This window comes from Geotrypetes seraphini, chromosome 2 (assembly GCF_902459505.1).
Source record: "Geotrypetes seraphini chromosome 2, aGeoSer1.1, whole genome shotgun sequence".
In the NCBI taxonomy this organism is placed as follows: Eukaryota; Metazoa; Chordata; class Amphibia; order Gymnophiona; family Dermophiidae; genus Geotrypetes; species Geotrypetes seraphini.
Window position 1 is genome coordinate 249,866,935 of NC_047085.1, and position 20,214 is coordinate 249,887,148.

At 44.7% G+C, this 20,214-nt stretch overlaps 1 protein-coding gene across 3 annotated transcripts in view; it reads right to left on the bottom strand.

The window, feature by feature from the left end:
- PHLPP1 (PH domain and leucine rich repeat protein phosphatase 1) overlaps positions 1 to 20,214 on the bottom strand; it is a 492,900-nt gene that overhangs the window by 63,067 nt on the left and 409,619 nt on the right. For all 3 annotated transcript variants that reach the window (XM_033929324.1, XM_033929323.1, XM_033929325.1), the window contains exon 12: positions 6,041 to 6,203. In XM_033929324.1, coding sequence (XP_033785215.1) covers positions 6,041 to 6,203 — 163 coding nt within the window. The remainder of the gene's footprint in view (positions 1 to 6,040; positions 6,204 to 20,214) is intronic.

A 20,214-nucleotide genomic window follows, 5' to 3' on the forward strand; every position in this document is an offset into this window, starting at 1 on the left:
GTAAAATCTTAGTAGTAGTTGACGTTCCTGCAGAGAAAATTCAGCTTCCTCTACAAAAGGACTAACCCAGTAGTTCCCAAACCTATCCTGACAGAACCCCAGCCACTCAAGTTTTCCAAGATATCCACAATGAATATTCATGGAGGGAGTGCATACAAATCTAATTCACAAATATTCACTGCGGATATCCTGAAAACTGGACTAAGCTCTCTCTGAAAGTTAATTTACTATGTTAGTAGCACTCACTCTTTCCTTCTATATCTCTTAGACTCCCTAAAGCCCAAATTTTTCAAAGTTAAAACATGGATCATTCCCTACTGAAAATCACCAATTATTCCACAAATCGCTTTGATCATAAAACACACCAGGAGCTACATAGCTTCCATAGACAGCCGCCTGTGCAAGGTTAACACAGACTTTAAACATTTGCTTCAAAAGAGACTCCATCCTGCAGTTTCAGGAATTTTTCAACTTTGCAATCCCCAACCAGAGTTGTAATCTTCATCATAGCCAAGAACACTGCATCTACCTTAGGCAGCTTGAACCTTTCAGATTACTGATACGCTATGGGGTAAATCCTAGCCATAGACCTCTTGACATGAAAGCTGCCATCTGAGACCTCCAATTCTGCAGAAATGAAATAATCTATCACTTGAAGGATAGGAAGCATCTTGGAATGGGAAATGTAACAAAACTGGACATCCACCAAAACCTTAAGAGTGGACAAAACCTAGGAAATTAAAGTACCAAATCTTTCTTACCAAAAAGATAGCCCACAGAAAGATACTCTCCTAGTGGAATGTTGTCCCTCTCACAGGAAACTGTTTTCCTCAAACCACTGCTCTGCTGAATTTAAATCTAGCTTCTCCACAGGCTACAGAAAGCCAATCATCCTGATATTCTATAACCTGGCCACTTAACACCTACATTAGGAGAAGCAGCCAGGACATTAGGTAGAGCAAAAGAAGTGGACAGTACATTTTTGCCCATAAGAAGAAACTCAGGTGAAAGAGTAGGACCCATTACTGCCAGCAGGGAGGGACACAGCCATGGGAACTGCTGCTGGAGCTGCAAACACGATGGCAGTTCCTGCCAAAACTGGGCCTGCTGCTGCTACAGCCACTTTAATTGCCAGCTGTATACAGCTGGAAGAAACAGCAATGCTCATCTGATGATTTTTCAACACCAAGAGAAAAGGAAACTGTAGTGCTATCCTCCAAGGTTGCTATTTCCTACCACTGTGGTAACTGATTTTAATACCCCACAGATAGAACAGCTTGTTTTTATCTTGCAGCGCTGCCATAATGAAAAACACACCAGCATAAAGGCCAGTCTGACAAAAAAAAGTGTCAAAAAAAGCACCTTACTGAGCAGACTTATTTTCTCCACTTAACATACAGTGGGTAAAGAAAATCCCAAAGAAGCACAGATAAAGGCAACTGCTAGTCAAACTGTCATGCAGCAGTTTAGTTCTTTACAGTCTACCCCACCCCCACCCCACATACGACTGTTCTGGAGCATCCACTTTACTAGTCAGGTTTTCAAGATACCCATGATAAGTATACATGAAATTAATTTGCATACATTGCCTCCACTGTATGCTAATCTGGGCTCCTTCCAATTATTCCGACAGCATCTGAAAACTTAGCTATTCTCAAAAATGTAAATCTCGCTACCCTCTTTATAATCACTAATTCTTATTATGTTTTTCCTTCCTTATATTAAAGTTCCTGTAAACCGTGCAGAGCTCTATCTTTATGGAGAGGATGCGGTATATAAACTTAAGGTTTAGTTTAATTTGGATGTCCTGAAAACTTGACTGGTAAGGGGGCATTCCAGGTCTGACTTGGGAAACACTGTTCTACCTGACTAGTCTTGTGTTCTATTTAAGCTCTTGCCTACTGGTAAGCTCCAGACCTGAATTTTTTTCCTCTCAGGAATTTAACAAAAACTTTTATCAGGGAATTTATTCAATCAGTGACAAAATTATTTAGTTCTGTTCATGCTGGAGAGCTCCTACTAGTTACTAGGATGAAGAAATAGACCACAGTTATTTCCAAAGCCCCAAAAGAACAACCTCCTCCCTTTTTACAAAACCATTGTGTAGTTTTCAGCACTGGCCCCGGTGGTAACAGCTCTAATGCTCATAGGAATTCTATGAGCGTCGGAGCTGTTACTGTTATAGTTTTGTAAAAAAAAAAAAAAAAGGGGGGGAGAAGGTAGTAAAGTCTTATTGTCCCATTTCTATTCTAAATGTGGCTATCAAAATCTTGCATAAAAGTTTACTATCTACCTAGGGCTACATTTAAAAAAATGGCTCTGGAGAAGAATATTCTGCTCATAAACTGCTTTTGGTTTTGTAATTTGTAAGTCCAGAATTTTCAATAAAGATTCAATAATTTAAAAAAAAAAAAATCTTGGTTTAAGTTCTGCCTAAAGATTTTGCTGCACTCCTTTTTCTCCTCCCATTCATCTTTTTTTTTTTTTTTTAATCTTTATTCATTTTCAAATCAAACAATAAGTGCATAAAATGTATCATAAATATAATTTCAATATAGCACTGTAATTATCTAACATATGAACTATAATAATGTAAAATTCCCCCTCCCCCCCTTCATCCCATGCTCAATTAAAGTAGAATATGCAATATTATACAACAATATTATAACATCTCATATTTAATTACATCCCAAATCCCCCCTCCCCCCTTGAGTGTGCTAGATAAAACTTTATCAATTGGGTTTTGTACCACATTGGCAAGCCTCTAACATTTGAAGAATGATTTGACACATGCAGCTCATAGTAGGCAGCCTTTTGGGAAGATGCTGAGAAGGCGTTTGATAGAGTTAATTGGAAGTTCTTAGACTTCTCTCTTAGTAAATTGGGAATGAATAGGAACAGTGCAAGTTCCATTAGTATTTTATTTGTATAAATTTGCTGAGGTTTATATCGTCTACATAAATGTCTTGTTTGAGAATATCTAGGTCACATTGTAGGGTTGTGCTGGCAGAAGGGGTAACAGCATGACTGGCTGTAGGGCCAAGAAACTCAGACTCTTCATCAGAAGAAAGCAATTCTTCTGAATTAGTGGGCGAGTACTGCCAATGAGATCATCGAGTACAGGGACTATGGGAAGGTGCCAGTAGGAGCTGCGTGGTGCAGAAGCAGGAGACTTGAGAATAAGTGGAGGAGAGCCTTAATAAACAGAACCTTGCAAGGAAGTTTGTTGTAATACCTTCTGAAATCTAAATCTTGGGTAGCCTGAGGTACTGTAGAAGGTTGAACTTCTTGCATGCTATTTACTTGGGTTTGAGATGTAGATGCTATAGAACTTGTGGAGTGTTTTTAGCCCTTTTTTTAAAAAAAACTTTTTTGTGTCAGTAATGGAGAATGCACAACTGATTGAACAGTTGTTGAAGATGGAGTGAAGAAGCGACAGTTTTTGATATTATCATGATGCTGTGAAGTACGAGGGTCAATTGAAAAGTTTCCGGCCTGATCATGAAACATTTTTTTTGGGGGGGGGAATGAAAATACATTTAACTCGATACATTTGATTCAATATTTTTCCAGGCCCTTTCATGCCTTCAGTAAAATATGAAATGTCTAAACTGGAAAAATAAATATTTAAAGCATCTATGACTGCAAAATCCGAAGAAAATTTCTTCCCAGACACCCATTTTTTAAGTTCAGAAACAAAAAAGTCACATGGGGCCAAATTTGGAAAGTACAGTGGATGGGGAATTAATTTGAACCACAATTCATGCAATTTCACCATCGCAATTGTTGATGTGTGAGCCACTGCATTATCCTGGTGGAAGAGAACATTCTTCTTGGCCAAATGAGGAATTTTCATCTCGATTTCGGTGCTTAGATGTTGGAATAAGCCAGCATAGTATTCGCCATTAATGGTTTTTCCCTTTTCCAGATAGTCAATAAGAATTATCAAGTATAAATCTCAAAAGATGGTCACTATTACCTTTCCAGCCAATGGAGCCATTTTTGCTTTCTTCAGAGTTGATTTTTCTCTTGTAGTCCATTGTTTAGATTGTTGTTTTGTCTCAGGAGTATAATGATAAACCCAAGTCTCATCCATGGTCACAAAATGCTGCAAAAAGTTCTTGTTGCACTTAAAACGCTCAAAACACATTTTCAAAATGCTCAAATTCATTTTTTGGTCGACAGCAAACACGGCATCCTTCGCATACTCAACCTCATGCCTAAATATTCATGTAGGATGGTGTGTACATATTCTGATGAAATGCCAGCAGGCTCTGCCATCTCATTTAGGGTCAATTGGTGATTTTCAATTACTATTCGGTGAACTTCATCAACCATTTTGTCAGTTGTTGCTGCTTTTGGACATCCAGAGCGCTCTTCATTAACAATGCTTGTCCGACTACATTTAAACAGTAGCCCACATTTACACCACTGAAGATGAAGGAGACGCATCACCATATACTACATCTCAGATTTAATTTTGGTAGGCGATTTTCTCTTCAAATGAAGGAACGTTATGACAAGATACTCAATTTTGTCCATTTTTTAAAAATAAAGTGGAGCAGTTGTTCACTTCAGAAGGCTGACAAGACAAAACTAAACATCAGACTGACTTGAAAATCTAGCCATAAATGATGTTAATCTTGCTCTTTCTTGGTCAGGCAGAAACTTTCCAATTGACTCTTATACTCATCCCTTCATTAAAATCATGAGGTAATTCAACAGTACAGTCAATGAGGCAGCAGAAGACAGACTGTTTAATATGTGTCTCAGCATTTGATGACTTGCTGGTGCGTTTTGGTGCTTTAATTGTGTGCTCTATTTTGCTTGTTCCCTTTGATTGGGAAGGTTTCTCCTTAGAAAGAGAACTTGGACTATATTGGGGGTCTCTAAGGCCGGCTTGTCTATGATGTTACTTAATTTCTACTTTGAGAATTTTTTTACTTTCCTATATTACTGAAACAAGTGGATACTTAGTAACTATTATAAAAGCAAAATAAAAAAAACCAGAAAGGGAACCTTGAGGAGTAACCGTTAATGCCAGAACCCGTTAGGACTTGCGAAGAGCCCACAGAGTCAGTATTAGAGTTTTATCAGATTGAAGTCCCACCAGTACATTAATTAGGCCCTTTGAGTCAGCACATACAGTCTCCACAGTATTTAGAGGTAAATTAAGCTTTTCCATTCCTTTGTGAGAGGACAGTGGCTGCTGTGCAGTGCAGAAAAGAACAAACTGAGGCACTAATTCATGTCAGAAAGGTGGGAAGGGCAGCCATGCATATCACTAGTGGAAATGTATGACTATCAAGCTACAGAAGGCAGTTCTGGGCAGTCAGACTGCAGTAGAAACCAACCAAGTGTATCTACATTAATCTGCGGACATGGAGAAAAGCTATCCTGCACCCAACTGCTACTAAAGCTAGCTGGCAGCTTTCATGAATCTTAAGGTACTTATTTTAAATTTGGTTCAGTGAAAGGTTGTTGGTTTTTTTTTAGTTAAAAAGTATTACCTTTTCGTTATCAAGGACTGGTTACCCACTCTTATTTAAGAATCTTATGAATTTTTCAGTAAGCAGAGTGGCAATGGTCTCAGTTTTGTCATCCTATATGTTTTAGGATGCTTGAGGCCTCAACTCAGTGTGTAAAGTGGAGTTAGAGTCAGGAAGTATCTGGGACTTAAGTTCAAGAATCAACTCTGCTACTGGCAGTGGGTAAGTCACTAACACCCACCTGTGTCTCTGGAACTCCATTGAAAGCAAGCACTCTTCCCAATCCAACTTTCCCAGCCTAAGTAAATTAAGGTACTTTCTATGGCCCATACACATCATAGTTATAAGTCAACAACCCACAGCATCAATGAACACATCAAAGCTTCACATGCAGGTGTTCAGAAGTTCTCAAAAATATTGTACTTGGCATCCATTATCACCCTTTAGTTATGTATGAGGATTCAAATGCATCGGAAGCCTGAATTTCTCTAGTTTATGAATGAAAACTTGTCTCCTCTAGCCCTCTACACTCAGAAAACAAAGCTTTGTACCTTAATTTCTGTAAGCTGCATGACTTCAGGGAAGACTTCGATACAATTCGAATGAGCAATGACCGTATGCATGCGCCTGCAGTTCATGATGGTGGTAGGAATGGCTTTCAGTTTGTTCCCGCTAATATCAATCTCTTCCAATTCTTCAAGCTTGGCCATTTTACTATGGGAACAAGAAAAAAAAGGGAGGGGGGGGTAGTATAAGCAACAGTTCATCTTTGGCAAAAAAATAGCAGAAATTTTAAAAAAGAACACTTCCAGAAGGTGTACTTATAAACTAATGCTGTGTTTTACAAAATGGCGCTAAAGGTTTTTAGCACAGGCCAATGAGTAGTGTTAAAGCATTTTTACCTTGCAGGCCTGCACTAAAAACCTCTAGCCCAGTTTAGTAAAAGGAACCCTGTGACTAAAATATTACATGCCTTTGTATAGCAGACCAAGAAATTCCTTTACTTAAAAGTGCACCTTTCACATTTTGGGCACATATTGGGGGTGGGGGTAAGCTACCCAGTCAATGTAATTATGTGATGTTTAGAGAAGCTGTAAAAACTATTTAGCAAATACAAGTCCCCCTCCATATTTGCAGGTTTGACACTTGCGACTTCGATTATTCGCGGTTTTCATCTGGTTGACCCACCCCACCTCCCGGATCTCTCCACTTATTTACTTTTTAAAGCCTGGTGGTCTAGCAGTGAAGCGGGGCAGGAGCAATCTTCCTACACTCCTGCCCTGTGCAGAGCTGCAAAAAAAAAAAATAAATAAAATGGTTGCCATGAGTTCCCGCTGTAGTCTCGCGAGACTATGGGAACTTACAGAAACCATTTTTGTTCACGGCTCTGCACGGGGCAGGAGTGTAGGATTGTACCTCACTTCACCACTAGACCACCAGGCTTTAAAAAGTGGAGAGGTCCGGGAGGCCCTAAAGTTATTTGTGAATTCTTATTTTCTGGCCAGCTTTGCACCTAACTCCCATGAATATGGAGAGAGGAGTGTACATTCTGACTGGTTCATCTTCCATCTAATGGTGTAAATGCTGGCTTAAAATCTATGTTATTTTATGGGCTTGTTCTTACTTAATTTTATGATAAATACTGATGTAATTCCTGAATAATTATTCCCAGTTCTCTTGGCATGTTCTGCTTTGGATTATAAGGGTTTAGCAGAATGTAACATAAGGTGCTCAACATTTATTCACCTAAATGATTAGAATAATGACATATACAGTACACGGTAAATGCCAAAATTCAGTCTAAGTGATATTCTATAAATACAGATACCATATGTACTTTATTTTACAGATTGCATGGAATACTTAAATGTATGCCTGAGTGTGAGAGGGACTCCCTTATCCCCTGTATTCTATATATATGATGGCCAAAATTGGATGTTGATATTTGGGGCACTGATCCAAGATATACGCCCAACTAAATTGGCTAATGAGTCAATTAGCTCCCAATTATTAGCACTGACACTAATTAGCACCAATTTGAATTTGTAGGCACATCTTGCTGGGCACCATTCTGTAACAATTTGTTCCCCAAATCCCATAGAGTGCAATTCAAAAGCGGGTGTGGCCATGGGAGGTATAGGGGCAGGTCAGGGGCATTCCTAAAATATGCACACAGTGTTATAAATAATTGAGTCACATTATTATGACCACCTGCTAATATCCTGAATAACCACTTCTAGCAGCATGGATAGTAGCAAGGAGAGTGACTCGATTAGATGTCGAATGGTTGCTAGATACATCTGGAGCCATGCAGAATGTAGTGCATCCGACAGTTGCTGACAGGTGCATGGTGATGGATCCAGTCATTGAATATGCCTATTGACGTGGTTCCTAATGTGCTCAATTGGGTTAAGGACTGGGGAATTCAGAGGCCAGGAAAGTAGGTAGAAGTCTTGGTCATGCTTTGCGAACCACTCATGAACAATTCTGGTTGTATGACTGGTATTCTGGTTGCACTGTCATGTTGAAAGATCCTATCGGCCATAGGGAAGACTGTGAACATGTACAGGTGTACCTGATCAGTAAGGATAGAGAGATATCCATATCAGTTGAGCGAGCCTTCCAGAGGTATCAAAGAACCCAGACCATACCAATAAAACACTCCCCAGACCATAACGCTGCTGCCACCAATGGTTGTTGGATGTTTGTTATCAGCGGTTTCATGTCTGACATGCCAACATCCATCTGTTCGATGGAGCTCAAAAAGTAACTCATCGGAGAAGACAACCCTTTGCTAGTCGGTGCAAGTCCAAACTTCTGTGAAAATTGCAGCTGTTTTTTGTGATGAACACTCATGAGCTGGGGTTCAGTACCAACTGTCTGCTCTGGAGCCCCATTTGCAACAGGGTTTGCTGCACAGTCATTTTAGACATAAATCTGGAAGCCCCCTGGTTTGTTTGGATGATGAGTTGCTTCATGATAGTGTGCCGATTGGCCTGCACCAACCTGCACAGCCAACATTCACCTCTTGTATCAATGGCTTATGCCACATCGGGTCATTGAAAAGTTTCCATTCGTCCACTCACATAAACAATTCACAAACTTCACCATTTCCGAAATGCTGCCACCCTTGGCCTGGTAGTCATCGATCATGTCTTTTTCGATGTCCGATAAATCGTGTTTTTCCCCCCAAGGTTACTATATTGGCAACTTGCCAATATCCCCATCTTATATAGCCACAAAGCCTGCGCACGACATGTGCATTTGTTCATTGGCTGTGCATCCCTGACTTCAGAGGTAGGCGGTAGTCATAATAATGTGACTCAAACATGTAGAATACCAGAGATTTGCAAGCCAATTGGGTGCTGGGAATTATACCTAGTTTTAAACAGCTGTAAGCCCTGGTGCTGTTTAATATTCACGTCTAATGCATGGGGATGTAGTGAAGCTAGATACGAGCTTGTTTGTAAGCACTGATCAAAGTGAAGCTGTTTTATGACCGCCATATTATCTGCTTAGTTGAGTAATGGCTCTTGAAAGTTTAGAATGTTGAACTGCTGCCACTCCCATTCTGTTTGTTATTCATTTGTTCCTATAAAAGGAGGATTATAATGGACTCTTACCTTGAAAGCTCATATTCAGAAACTGATTTGGTGGTGTAATTTTTTTTTTTTTTAACATGGCAATTCTTTTGAAGTCTTTCTTACCTGCCACTGACAAATTTGTGTAGTGTATGCTGGTGCAGTAGTTCTCAACCATTGTTTTGGATCACACTTGTGTGTCACCAAGAAATGAGAGGTGTTATTATCAAAAATATGACAAGCAGAGCAGGGAATCAGGTACTTGAAAGCCATATATCGTATATACTAGAATATAAACAGATTTTTGGACCAAAAAATGGCCCAAAATGGGGGTCTGTTTATATTCAAGTCTACCTACCCAGTAGCATCCCCCCTTCTCCAGTCGGAAGAGACTGTTCCTCTACCATAAGCACCCCCCATGACTTGGCAATTTCCCCGTCATCAGCAGACTTGGGCAGACTAAGCAGACGTGGGATCCCCAACCAAGCATGAAAGCATCCACTGTTAAATATTTTTTGGTGTGATGGAGTATGGAAAACAAGGCCCCTGGAAAGACTGATCAGTGACAACCATCTCTGAAGAGATAAGGTCTGAGGTCAATTGTATAGGTTGGGATAGTGATGTGGTGGCTTGAGATCATTGGGTTCCCCCGAGATGTAGATGGGTACATGGACTTATGTGAACTATAGATGCTATGGGGCTCATAATTGAAACAGAAATGTCTAAAAACCTGCCCAAATCGATACTTGGACGATTAAAAAGACAGGTCGTCCAAGTGCCGATAATTGAAATGGCTTTTTAGAAATATTCATGGACTTTTTAGGCCTGTTTTTGGAGGAGTGGTTAGGGCGGGATGTAGGCTGACCTAGACTTAGTTATGCTGTAGAGATAATCGAAAGTTTTACGAGGCCGCCTGGACGGAGCTTATCGTTATGACTTAGGCGATCTAAAACCAGATCTAAGTGCCCAGAAGGTATCCAAAGTGACCAGAACCACTGTAGACCCAAAGTACATACCACCACACACTCCTCCTGTGTTCACCGATAACCCCCCCCCATCACCACCAAAAGAATAAAAACGTACATACCTGTTCCAGAACATCAGCACTTAGTTCATGAAAGCCTAGTATAGTGGTGGCTTAAGTAGTGTAGGGGGTGGGCTAGTGAACCATAGAGATGAGGACCCAGGCCCATAAGCCACTCTAACCACTTTATATTAATGGTGGAATATGTGAGCTGACCAAACCCCCCCCAAAACCCTACTGTACTGCCATATAGGTGACACCTGCTGCTATAAGGGCTATTGGGATTGTAGACAGGTGGGTATACAGTGTTCCCCTGCAAATTTGCGGTTTGCGGATCCGGTCGTTCATGGCATCCTCCGACCGCCTCTTCCTGTAATAAAGTCATAAGAACATAAGAATTGCCGCTGCTGGGTCAGACCAGTAGTCCATATTGCCCAGCAGTCCGCTCACGCGGCGGCCTTCTGATCAAAGATCAGTGCCCTAACTGAGACCAGCCCCACCTGAGCACGTTCCAGTTGAGCAGGAACTTGTCTAACTTTGCCTGAATCCCTGGAGGGTGTTTTCCTCTATGACAGAGTCCGGAAGATCATTCCAGTTTTCTACCACTCTCTGGGTGAAGAAGAACTTCCTTACGTTCGTACAGAATCTATCCCCTTTCAATTTTAGAGAGTGCCCTTTCGTTCTCCTTACCTTGGAGAGGGTGAACAACCTGTCCTTATCTACTAAGTCTATGTCAAAGCAGCTCCAGATTGGTGAAGCCCAACTTTAGTACAGGAAGAGGCGGTCGGAGCATATCGCGAGCGATTTACTTCACTTGCCGGCGCTCCAGCTGCCCTCTCCTGCCTCCCCAGGCAAAAAACCATATTCACGGTTTTTCGATATTAGCAGGGGTTCCTGGAACGGAACCCCCACAAATATCCGGAGAGTACTGTAGTGGTTTTGGGGGGCTCAACATTACTTTTATGGGAGTTGTGGTGAGATTTATGTGGCAGCCTTTTTGTGAAGTTCACAGCAGTGCCATGTAAGGTGTCTCACTGCTCTCCTGCCATGTCTGGGTGGCCAGTCCATCACAATGCTGGCCCCTCCCATGTCCAAAAGGTCTTGTTCTGGGTGTTTGGGTCTTGGACAAATATTTGGACAAGAATATGGTATACAGATAGACGACCTGGCAGTTTGGACGATCAAACGCCTGGACGTACAGATAGACTATTTTTGAAAAAAGTATACTTTAGACATATTTTTGGAGAATGGACATTTGTGCCCTGCCAACTTTGGGTGACTAGTGTCCTACATCCAAATTGGACTTAGATGCATGTTTTGATTAGGGCCCTCCACGTGGTTGAGGAGACAACATTTGGCATGCAGTGATGCATTGGAAAGGAGACTTTCTCTCAGATCTGGAACAGGGTACTGAACTTCTGCTATGGTAGAAATGCACGAGCTTGAGTTGTGTCTAGAACTGCTCCAATGAACTCTAGAGTTTGAGTGGGTTGTAGATGAGATTTCTTGTAATTAACCACAAATCCAAGCAGCTCTAGATGTACCATTGAATTCATGGCTTGGTGAGCCTGTTGAGGGGTTGGGGCCATGATTAATCAGTTGTCCAGATAAGGGAACACATGAAGGCTGCATGAGCAAAGGATTGCAGCCACCACCACTAAGCATTTCATGAATACTCTGTGTGCTGATACCAGTCCAAATGGTAGCACTTTGTATTGGAGGTAGAATGTTCCCACTCAAAAGTGAAGATATTTTCTGTGGTTTGTCCTCTGAGGTCTAGAGAGCAGAGTCAGTCATTCTTTTCTAAAAGTGGTAGTAGGGTTCCCAAAGAGACCATATAAAATTTTTCCACTGAGTATTTGTTGAGCTCACAGAGGGTTAAGAATTGGATGGAGACCTCTAGTCTTCTTTGGTATTAGGAAATATTTGGAGTAGAACCCTTGTCCCCTTTCTTGCAGAGGTACTTTGTTCTATGACACTGAGCTGGAAGAGGGCAGAGTTCCTGATGAAGGAGGGTCTTCTGATTGGAGCTCAAAAAGGACTCTCCTCGAGGATGGTTTGGAGGAGTTTTTTGTAAATGAAGAGCATAGCCCCGACTCATCACTTGAAGTACTCAGTGATCTGATGTTATCAGTGATCATCGATGATGATAGTGGCTGAATTGGCCTCCTATGGGGAGACTGAGATAAAGGTTGAGAAATGCAGACAATGCTCTCTAATATGGGATCAAAAAGACTGACTTCATCTTCTGTTGCCTGGGTCGCTTCCGAGTTAAAGAGTGAGTGGATATAGAAGGTTGGCCATATCGCCGTTTGGTGTAATAAGTGGAACATCTGGAGATATTGGAAAATTTTCTCCTAATTTTTTAGACTGGGTTGACTTGAAGACAGACAAGATGGTCATACAACCAGCAAGCTTTTTGATCATGTGTTACCTCCTCTATATGATCTCCAAATAAATTGTCTCCTATACAGGAGATGTTTGAAAGGCAGCCCTGTACATTAGCATTGAGGTCAGAGGTCCTGAGCCACGTTTGTCTTCGAATTGCAAAAGACACTACTAATGTGTGGGAGACAATTGCAAAAGTAGAACACACCATATATTTTCTGGTTTCTAATAAATCATTTGAGAGGTGTTGGTAGGAATTGAGATGTTTAGATGGTGATTTTTTGGATGAGTTTTCATATAAAATGTAATATAGAAGTTATAATTTAATATTCTATTAGTTAGCATGGTGCTTTGGAACACTGTGTGCCCAAACTTATTGAGTGTCCTGCCCTCTCTTCCTAGTGGAGTACTTCTGTGAGTTCTAGTACTGTTTGCTTTCTTCAATGCAACCAATGACTTGTGCTGTAACTGTGGTTTATTAAAACCTGGGCATGATTGGAATCTGTACAGAGTGCCCAACTTACGAGAAGTGATGACACCCAGTTTTTAAATAATGCCTCCTTCATAAGATTATGGAGAGGCAGCTTTATGCAATCTGTAGGCCACTCCTTGTAGTCTAGACTGTCCATAAGCTCTGCTCAAGGCTCTGTCTCCAACATCATATTTATTTGGAGTGCTTGTCCCATCTCTCTATGCCCCTCATGATCTTGAAGGTCTCTATCATATCTCCCCTGAGCCTCCTTTTTTCCAGAGAGAAGAGCCCCAGCCTATCCAACCTCTCGGCGTATGGGCAGTGTTCCAGCCCTTTTACCAGTTTCGTTGCTCTCCTTTGGACTCTCTCAAGTACCGCCATGTCCTTCTTGAGGTGCGGCGACCAATACTGAACGCAGTATTCCAGATGTGGGGACAGATAGGGAAAATGCTTGAGTACCTGATTGTAAAACCGCTTAGAAAACCTTGATAGGCGGTATATAAAATCCTAATAAACTTAAAAAAAAACTTATGTGGACGCACCATCGCTCGATACAATGGCATGATGACTTCCCGCATCCTGGTTGTTATGCCCCTCTTTATGATGCCCAGCATCCTGTTGGCTTTTTTCGAGGCTGCTGCGCACTGTGCAGATGGCTTCAGTGATGCATCCACCAGCACACCCAAGTCTCTCTCAAGTCTGCTGTCTCCCAACAATGCCCCCCCCCCAATTTGTAGTTGAACAACGGGTTCTTTTTCCCTATATGCATGACCTTGCATTTTTCCACGTTAAAGCGCATTTGCCATTTGTTTGCCCAGTCTTCCAGCTTGTCCAGGTCCCTTTGCAGGTCCTCACACTCCTCCCTGGACCTAACTCTGCCGCACAGTTTGGTATCGTCTGCAAATTTTATAACCTCACACTTTGCCTCCTTTTCCAGGTCATTGATAAATATGTTGAAGAGTAACGGCCCCAGCACCGATCCCTGTGGCACACCGCTTGTGACTCCCCGCCAGTCAGAATATTGGCCCTTCACTCCGACCCTCTGCAGTCTACCCGACAACCAGTGCTTGATCCATCTGTGCACATCCCCTCCCACCCCGTGGTTCCACAGCTTCCTAAGCAGCCTTTCATGTGGCACCTTGTCGAAAGCCTTTTGAAAATCGAGGTAAATGATGTCTATGGGTTCCCCAATGTCCACCCAACTGCTTATTCCCTCAAAGAAGTACAGAAGGTTCGTTAGGCACGACCTTCCCTTACAGAATCCGTGCTGGCTTGTTCTCAGTAGGCCATTCCTCTTGATGTGCTCGCAAATGCCGTCCTTGATCATAGCTTCCACCATCTTCCCTATAATTGAAGTCAGGCTCACCGGCCTGTAGTTCCCGGGGTCACCCCTCGATCCCTTCTTGAAGATAGGTGTGACATTCGCCAATTTCTAGTCCTCTGGTACCTCACCAGTTTTCAAGGATAGGTTGCAAACATGCTGGATTGTGCCTGCTATTTCTTGTCTTAGTTCCTTCAGAACCCTTGGGTGGATCCCGTCCGGGCCCGGTGATTTACCGCATTTTAACCTGTCTATCTGTTTGAGGACATCCTCCTTACTTACCTCTATGTGCTCCAATTTTTCGGCCTGTTCCCCACTCATGAGCTCCTCTGAGTCCGGTATATTAGATGTGTCTTCGCACGTGAAAACCGACGAGAAGAACGTGTTCAACCTCTCAGCTACCTCTTTATCCTCCTTAATCACTCCCTTCCTATCTCCATCGTCCAACGGCCCCACCTCCTCTCTCGATGGTCGCTTCCCCTTTACGTAACTGAAGAATGCCTTGAAGTTTTTCGCCTCCCTGGCCAGCCCCTTTTCGTATTCCCCTTTCGCTTTTCTAACCTCTCGGTGGCATTCCTTTTGGCATTTCCTGTGCGCCTGGTGATTTTCCTCCGTTGGGTCCTTTTTCCATCTCCGGAAGGATACTTTTTTGTCACTTATTGCCCTCTTTACTTCAGTTGACATCCAAACCGGGTCCTTTGATCGCTTGTTCTTGCAGCCTTTCCTGAAACTGGGGACGTACATTCTTTGTGCTTCCTGCAGGGTGTCCCTGAATAGGGTCCAGGTGCTTCCCACAGTCTCCATCCTAAAGATGTTTCTGAGCTTCCTCCCCACCATTTCCCTCAAAGCAACATAGTTCCCTTTCTTGAAGTTGAGAGCAGTTGTTGCTGTCCTCCTTACTATGGGTGTCCCCCTTTCTAATGTGAATCTGATCGCATTGTGATCACTGTTGCCTAGTGGTCCTCCCACTTCTACCCCTCTTGCAGGCCCCCCTATTCCGTTTAGGATGAGGTCAAGAGTAGCACCCCCTCGCGTCGGTTCTTTGACTAGTTGCTCCATGAAGCAGTCCCTCACAGCTTCTACAAATCCTGTTTCCCTAGTGCAGTTGGAGTGACCCGTACTCCAGTCTATTCCCGGGTAGTTGAAGTCCCCCATCACTGTTACACTTCCAGTCCTGCATTCCTGTCTCAGTTCCGCTTCCAAGTTGTGTCCGACTCCTTCTGGCATACCAGGTGGGCGATAGTACAGCCCCAGTTTTATGCCTGCACCCTTGTTTCCCGGCAATTTGACCCATAGTGATTCCAGCCCCTCTGCCTTCATTGCCATATCCATCCCGACCGAGTGGATAGAGTCCTTTATATATAGTGCTATGTCTCCCCCGTTCTTGTGGGTCCTGTCCCTCCTGTAGAGCTTGTACCCCGGCAGCGCCACATCCCATTGATTTTCCTCTGTCCACCAGGTTTCTGCAATTCCAATTATATCTAGGTCCTCCCCCTTGGCCACGACTTCTAGTTCACCCATCTTGGCCATGAGGCTTCTTGCATTTGCGTATAAGCACCGCAGGTCCCGTAGGTCCCGTCGTTTTTCCTCCACCTCTGCATTTACCTGGGCCGCCTGCCCTTGGATTTCGGGCAGTTCTCCCGTTCCCTGTGCTTCTGCTTTGCCCTCAGCCTTTACCCTCTTAGCTTTCAGCTTCCCTACATTCCCGCCACCCCACTTCCCCGCTTTTCCTCTGGGTTTTCTAGCCCTACCGGCCCCCTCCTGGGCTATCATCCCTTGAGCCTCTGTTTGATCCCCCTCGCCTTGTGGTACCTCTATATTGCCCTCAGCTTTCGCCCTCGTGCCACCCAGTCCCCCTGTGTCTCCATGCCCCTTAGTCTTCTCCCAGCAAGCTCCCTTTACCTGATGTTTCCCTCGCTGTCTGATCATAAGATCCTCCGGTCCCTCTGCTTCCTCCCTGCAGTCAGCCCGTTCAGCATCTGTTCTGGATACTGTTGTCCAAAGCGTCAACATCTGATCAGCTGTCGGCTTTCCCCCTCTCCTCAGTTTAAAGCCCTCTCGATCTCCTTCCTCACATTGGCTGCCAGTAGTCTAGTTCTTGCTGTGCTCAGGTGCAGTCCGTCCCGCCGGTAGAGCTTGCTCTTTCCCCAGAAGGACGTCCAGTTCCTCACAAAGTGGAAGCTCTCCTCCTGGCACCATCTCCTCAACCATGCATTCACAGCCTGGAGGTCTGCCTGCCTCTTTGCATCTGCTCTCGGTACAGGCAGGATCTCCGAGAATGCTATCCTCCGTGTGCTCCGCTTCAGCTTTCGTCCCAGGACCCTGAACTGGTCAGTCAGTGTGGCCATGCTGAAGTTCCTCCGGCTCACATCATTCGTTCCGACGTGGATTATTACTGCAGTCTCCTCTGTCTCTGCTCCGTCCAGGATCCTCTCGATCCTATCAGTGATGTCTCGTGTCTTGGCCCCTGGGAGACAAGTCACTAGCCAGTCCTCCCTTCCTCCAGCTACGTGACTGTCTACCTCTCTCAAGATCGAGTCTCCCACCACAATAGCAGACTTCCCTTTCCTCAGCAACCTCCTCTGCCTCAGGTCCGTGTCCTTGGTGTAGTGCGGTGTCTCTCCCTCGGGGTCCCGGTGAGTCGCGGTCTCCTCCTCTTGCGTGGTTCCTCCGCTAGGTCCTTCCCCGGTGTCGCCTTGTGGATCCTGGGTCTCGTCTGCCGACATCCGTCTGTGCAGCTGCTGGTCCCGTTCCTCCACCTTCCTATAGGCCACCTCGATGAATCTCTCGAGGTCCCTCACCTGGTCCACAATGGGGCCTGCTCCGCCTGTGTTCTGGGTTGCAGCTCGTCTCCTCTGTGGTGTGCAGTCCCTCCAGTTCCTGGACCCTGACCCTCAATCTGCCGACCTCCATCCTCAGGCTTTCCAGTTCCTGACACCGACTGCATATGTACTCCCGCCTTCCCAAGGGGAGGTAGTCGTACATATTGCACTCTGTACAGTATACCGGAAAGTACCTCTGGGATCCTGGGTCCTCCATCGCTCTCGTAAAGTGCTGGTGTGCTCCTGCTGATTGGAGCCTGTTATTTTGTTAGCTTCAGAATCCAACTGTCGTCACTGCAGGCACTTCACAAAGGCGCGCACTAAGGCGCTGTGCTCTTTTAAATGTTCCCTTTCGGTCAGGGAGAGGGGCGGAGCAGGGCTCCCACGCTGCCTCTCTTTGGGAACAATCTGGATACGCTGTCTCCCGCTGGTGGCCTGAAAGGGGGCCCGGCTGGCTATTGTGCTCTTTTAGATGTTCCCTTTCGGTCAGGGAGAGGGGCGGAGAAGGGCTCCCACGCTGCCTCTCTTCGGGAACAATCTGGATACACTATCTCCCGCTGGTGGCCTGAAAGGGGGCCCGGCTGGCTGCTGTGCTCTTTTAGATGTTCCCTTTCGGTCAGGGAGAGGGGCGGAGCAGGGCTCCCACGCTGCCTCTCTTCGGGAACAATCTGGATACGCTGTCTCCCGCTGGTGGCCTGAAAGGGGGCCCGGCTGGCTGCTGTGCTCTTTTAGATGTTCCCTTTCAGTCAGGGAGAGGGGCGGAGCAGGGCTCCCACGCTGCCTCTCTTCGGGAACAATCTGGATACACTTTCTCCCGCTGGTGGCCTGAAAGGGGGCCCGGCTGGCTGCTGTGCTCTTTTAGATGTTCCCTTTCGGTCAGGGAGAGGGGCGGAGCAGGGCTCCCACGCTGCCTCTCTTCGGGAACAATCTGGATACGCTGTCTCCCGCTGGTGGGACTTTCTGGTGGGGACCTTCTATGAGAAGGTGAAGGAGATGGATCTGAAAGTATACCATAGGACTCATGCCGATAAATCAGGATAAGCTACTTCGAGAATAGTCCCAACACCTCTTTAACACCCCCTCATATAATCATTTAGACCAGGGGTGTCCAACCTGCGGCCCCGTGAAGTATTTTGTTTTCCTCTGCTGCCCCCGGGTGTTTACTGTCTTGCCAGCTCTCTCCTGTGTCTTGCTGCAGCGTTTACACGTTTGTGCGGCCCCAGAAACATTTTTTTCAGCCAATGTGGCCCAGTGAAGCCAAAAGGTTTGACACCCCTGATTTAGACCCTCAGAAATGCCACCATGATACTCAAGTGTTTTTCATAGTATCTGGCTTTATGCATTCGATCCTAACCGGGTCTCTTAGAGAAATTTTTTATATTAATTTTTTATGCTTAGATGTAGTTATGCCGTTCAAGTTTTTAAATATTATGAATACTTTGATACTTAGCTTAAGTTGTCGGATTCTCAGGGATTAATAAACCGACATGTTTCACCCAGAGGGTTTCTTCAAGGCTACTATCCCTTTGTGAAGCTTATCACCTGCATATCGACCACCGCGTTCCTGTTATCAGGATAATCACTGGATGAGCATTGAGACAAAGTCAGTCATCAATGTCAGGACATTGTCTGGATGTGTCGAGGAGATCTCCAATGTGAACATGCAGAGGAGCATCGAGATGAGCGTTGAGAACATGATGAAGAGCTGTGCTCTTTAGAAGATGAGGGATGCCTCCTCCTCGACTTCGACGCTTGACATTTTGGTATCCGAGAAAATGAGCCCTGATGAACTGGGCTGAGACTGGATGTGATGAAGCCGGTATCTGTACTGAGTGCGACGGCAGCATCCCAGCTAACTTTTTTCAGCACTGCTCTTAGCTGATCTTGCAGAGTTGGTGCTGGTACTGATATTAGGAAGGGTACAGTAGGCACAGGCTATTTTGGCCATCTGTTTAAATTTTCTTGTCTCTGTTTCAAATCAATCTTTGGTTTGGCCCTTTATACCTGGTTTCCCACTTTAATTTGTACAGTGCCATTAGGCCCACACGTAGAATCCACATGTTTACCCATCCAACAATAAAGGCCTGCCGTTATAAAAGATTCCTGGACAGAACTCTAGCCTTCCAGGCAGGTAAACTGAACGATTGGCTGGGTAACATTATGTACCCCTCATCCTATTTTAGTTTTAGAAAATTAGTAAAAACGAATCTGTTTAACCGATTTATTACCCAATGATTTATAGTTATTAGCTCTTCTATTCTGTATACATGTATCCGATGATTTAACATTGTGACTACCTTGCTGATTGTCCAGCTCTTCTTATTGTAAACTGCCTCGAACTACCATGGCTTTGGCGGTATATAAGAATAAAATTATTATACAGAATACTGCAGTGAAGATCATATTTAATGCAAAGAAGTTAGACCATGTTACTCCCCTCCTTTATAAAGCTCATCGGTTGCCTGTAGAACATAGAGTCGCATACAAAATTCTTTTACTAACCTTTAAAACTAGACAAAATAGTCAACCAGAATCCTATATAATAAAACGCTAGCTGCGCATGCGCACTTAGACATGCGTGATCTATGATCCCTGATCTGTGATCCGTAGGTCTGTGGTAACAGTGCGTATGCGGCGGCCAGATCGGGAAAGCATAGCACAGCCGGCGACTCCCCCCTCCCGCCCTCACTCACCACCAAAACCACCACCTCCTCCTTCTCGCTGGCTCACCCGCCTTTAAATGGAGAGAAAAGCGCTGCACCGCGCTAACGCTGGCTATGCCGTCTTCTGTCCACTGCGGCCCGCCCTCTCTGACTACTTCCTGTTTCCGCTAGTGTTGGCCGCAGTGGATAGGAGACGCCGAAGCCAGCGGCTGTAGCCGCCGATCTCTGTTCCTCCAGCCGGGGGGGGGGGGGTCTGGGAGGAGAGGGATCGCGGCCGCTCAGCGCCCCCACCGAGGAGCCCAGCAACTTTCCGGGACCCAAGTCATTTGCCGCTCCCCCCCTTCCCTTCCCACGGGGCCGACTGGCGATTTAAGCAGCGTGTGTAGCAGTCTTCACACGCTGCTTCGGGCCCTTCTACTGCCCTGATTTGCTCTGCCGCATCTCTGATGATGTC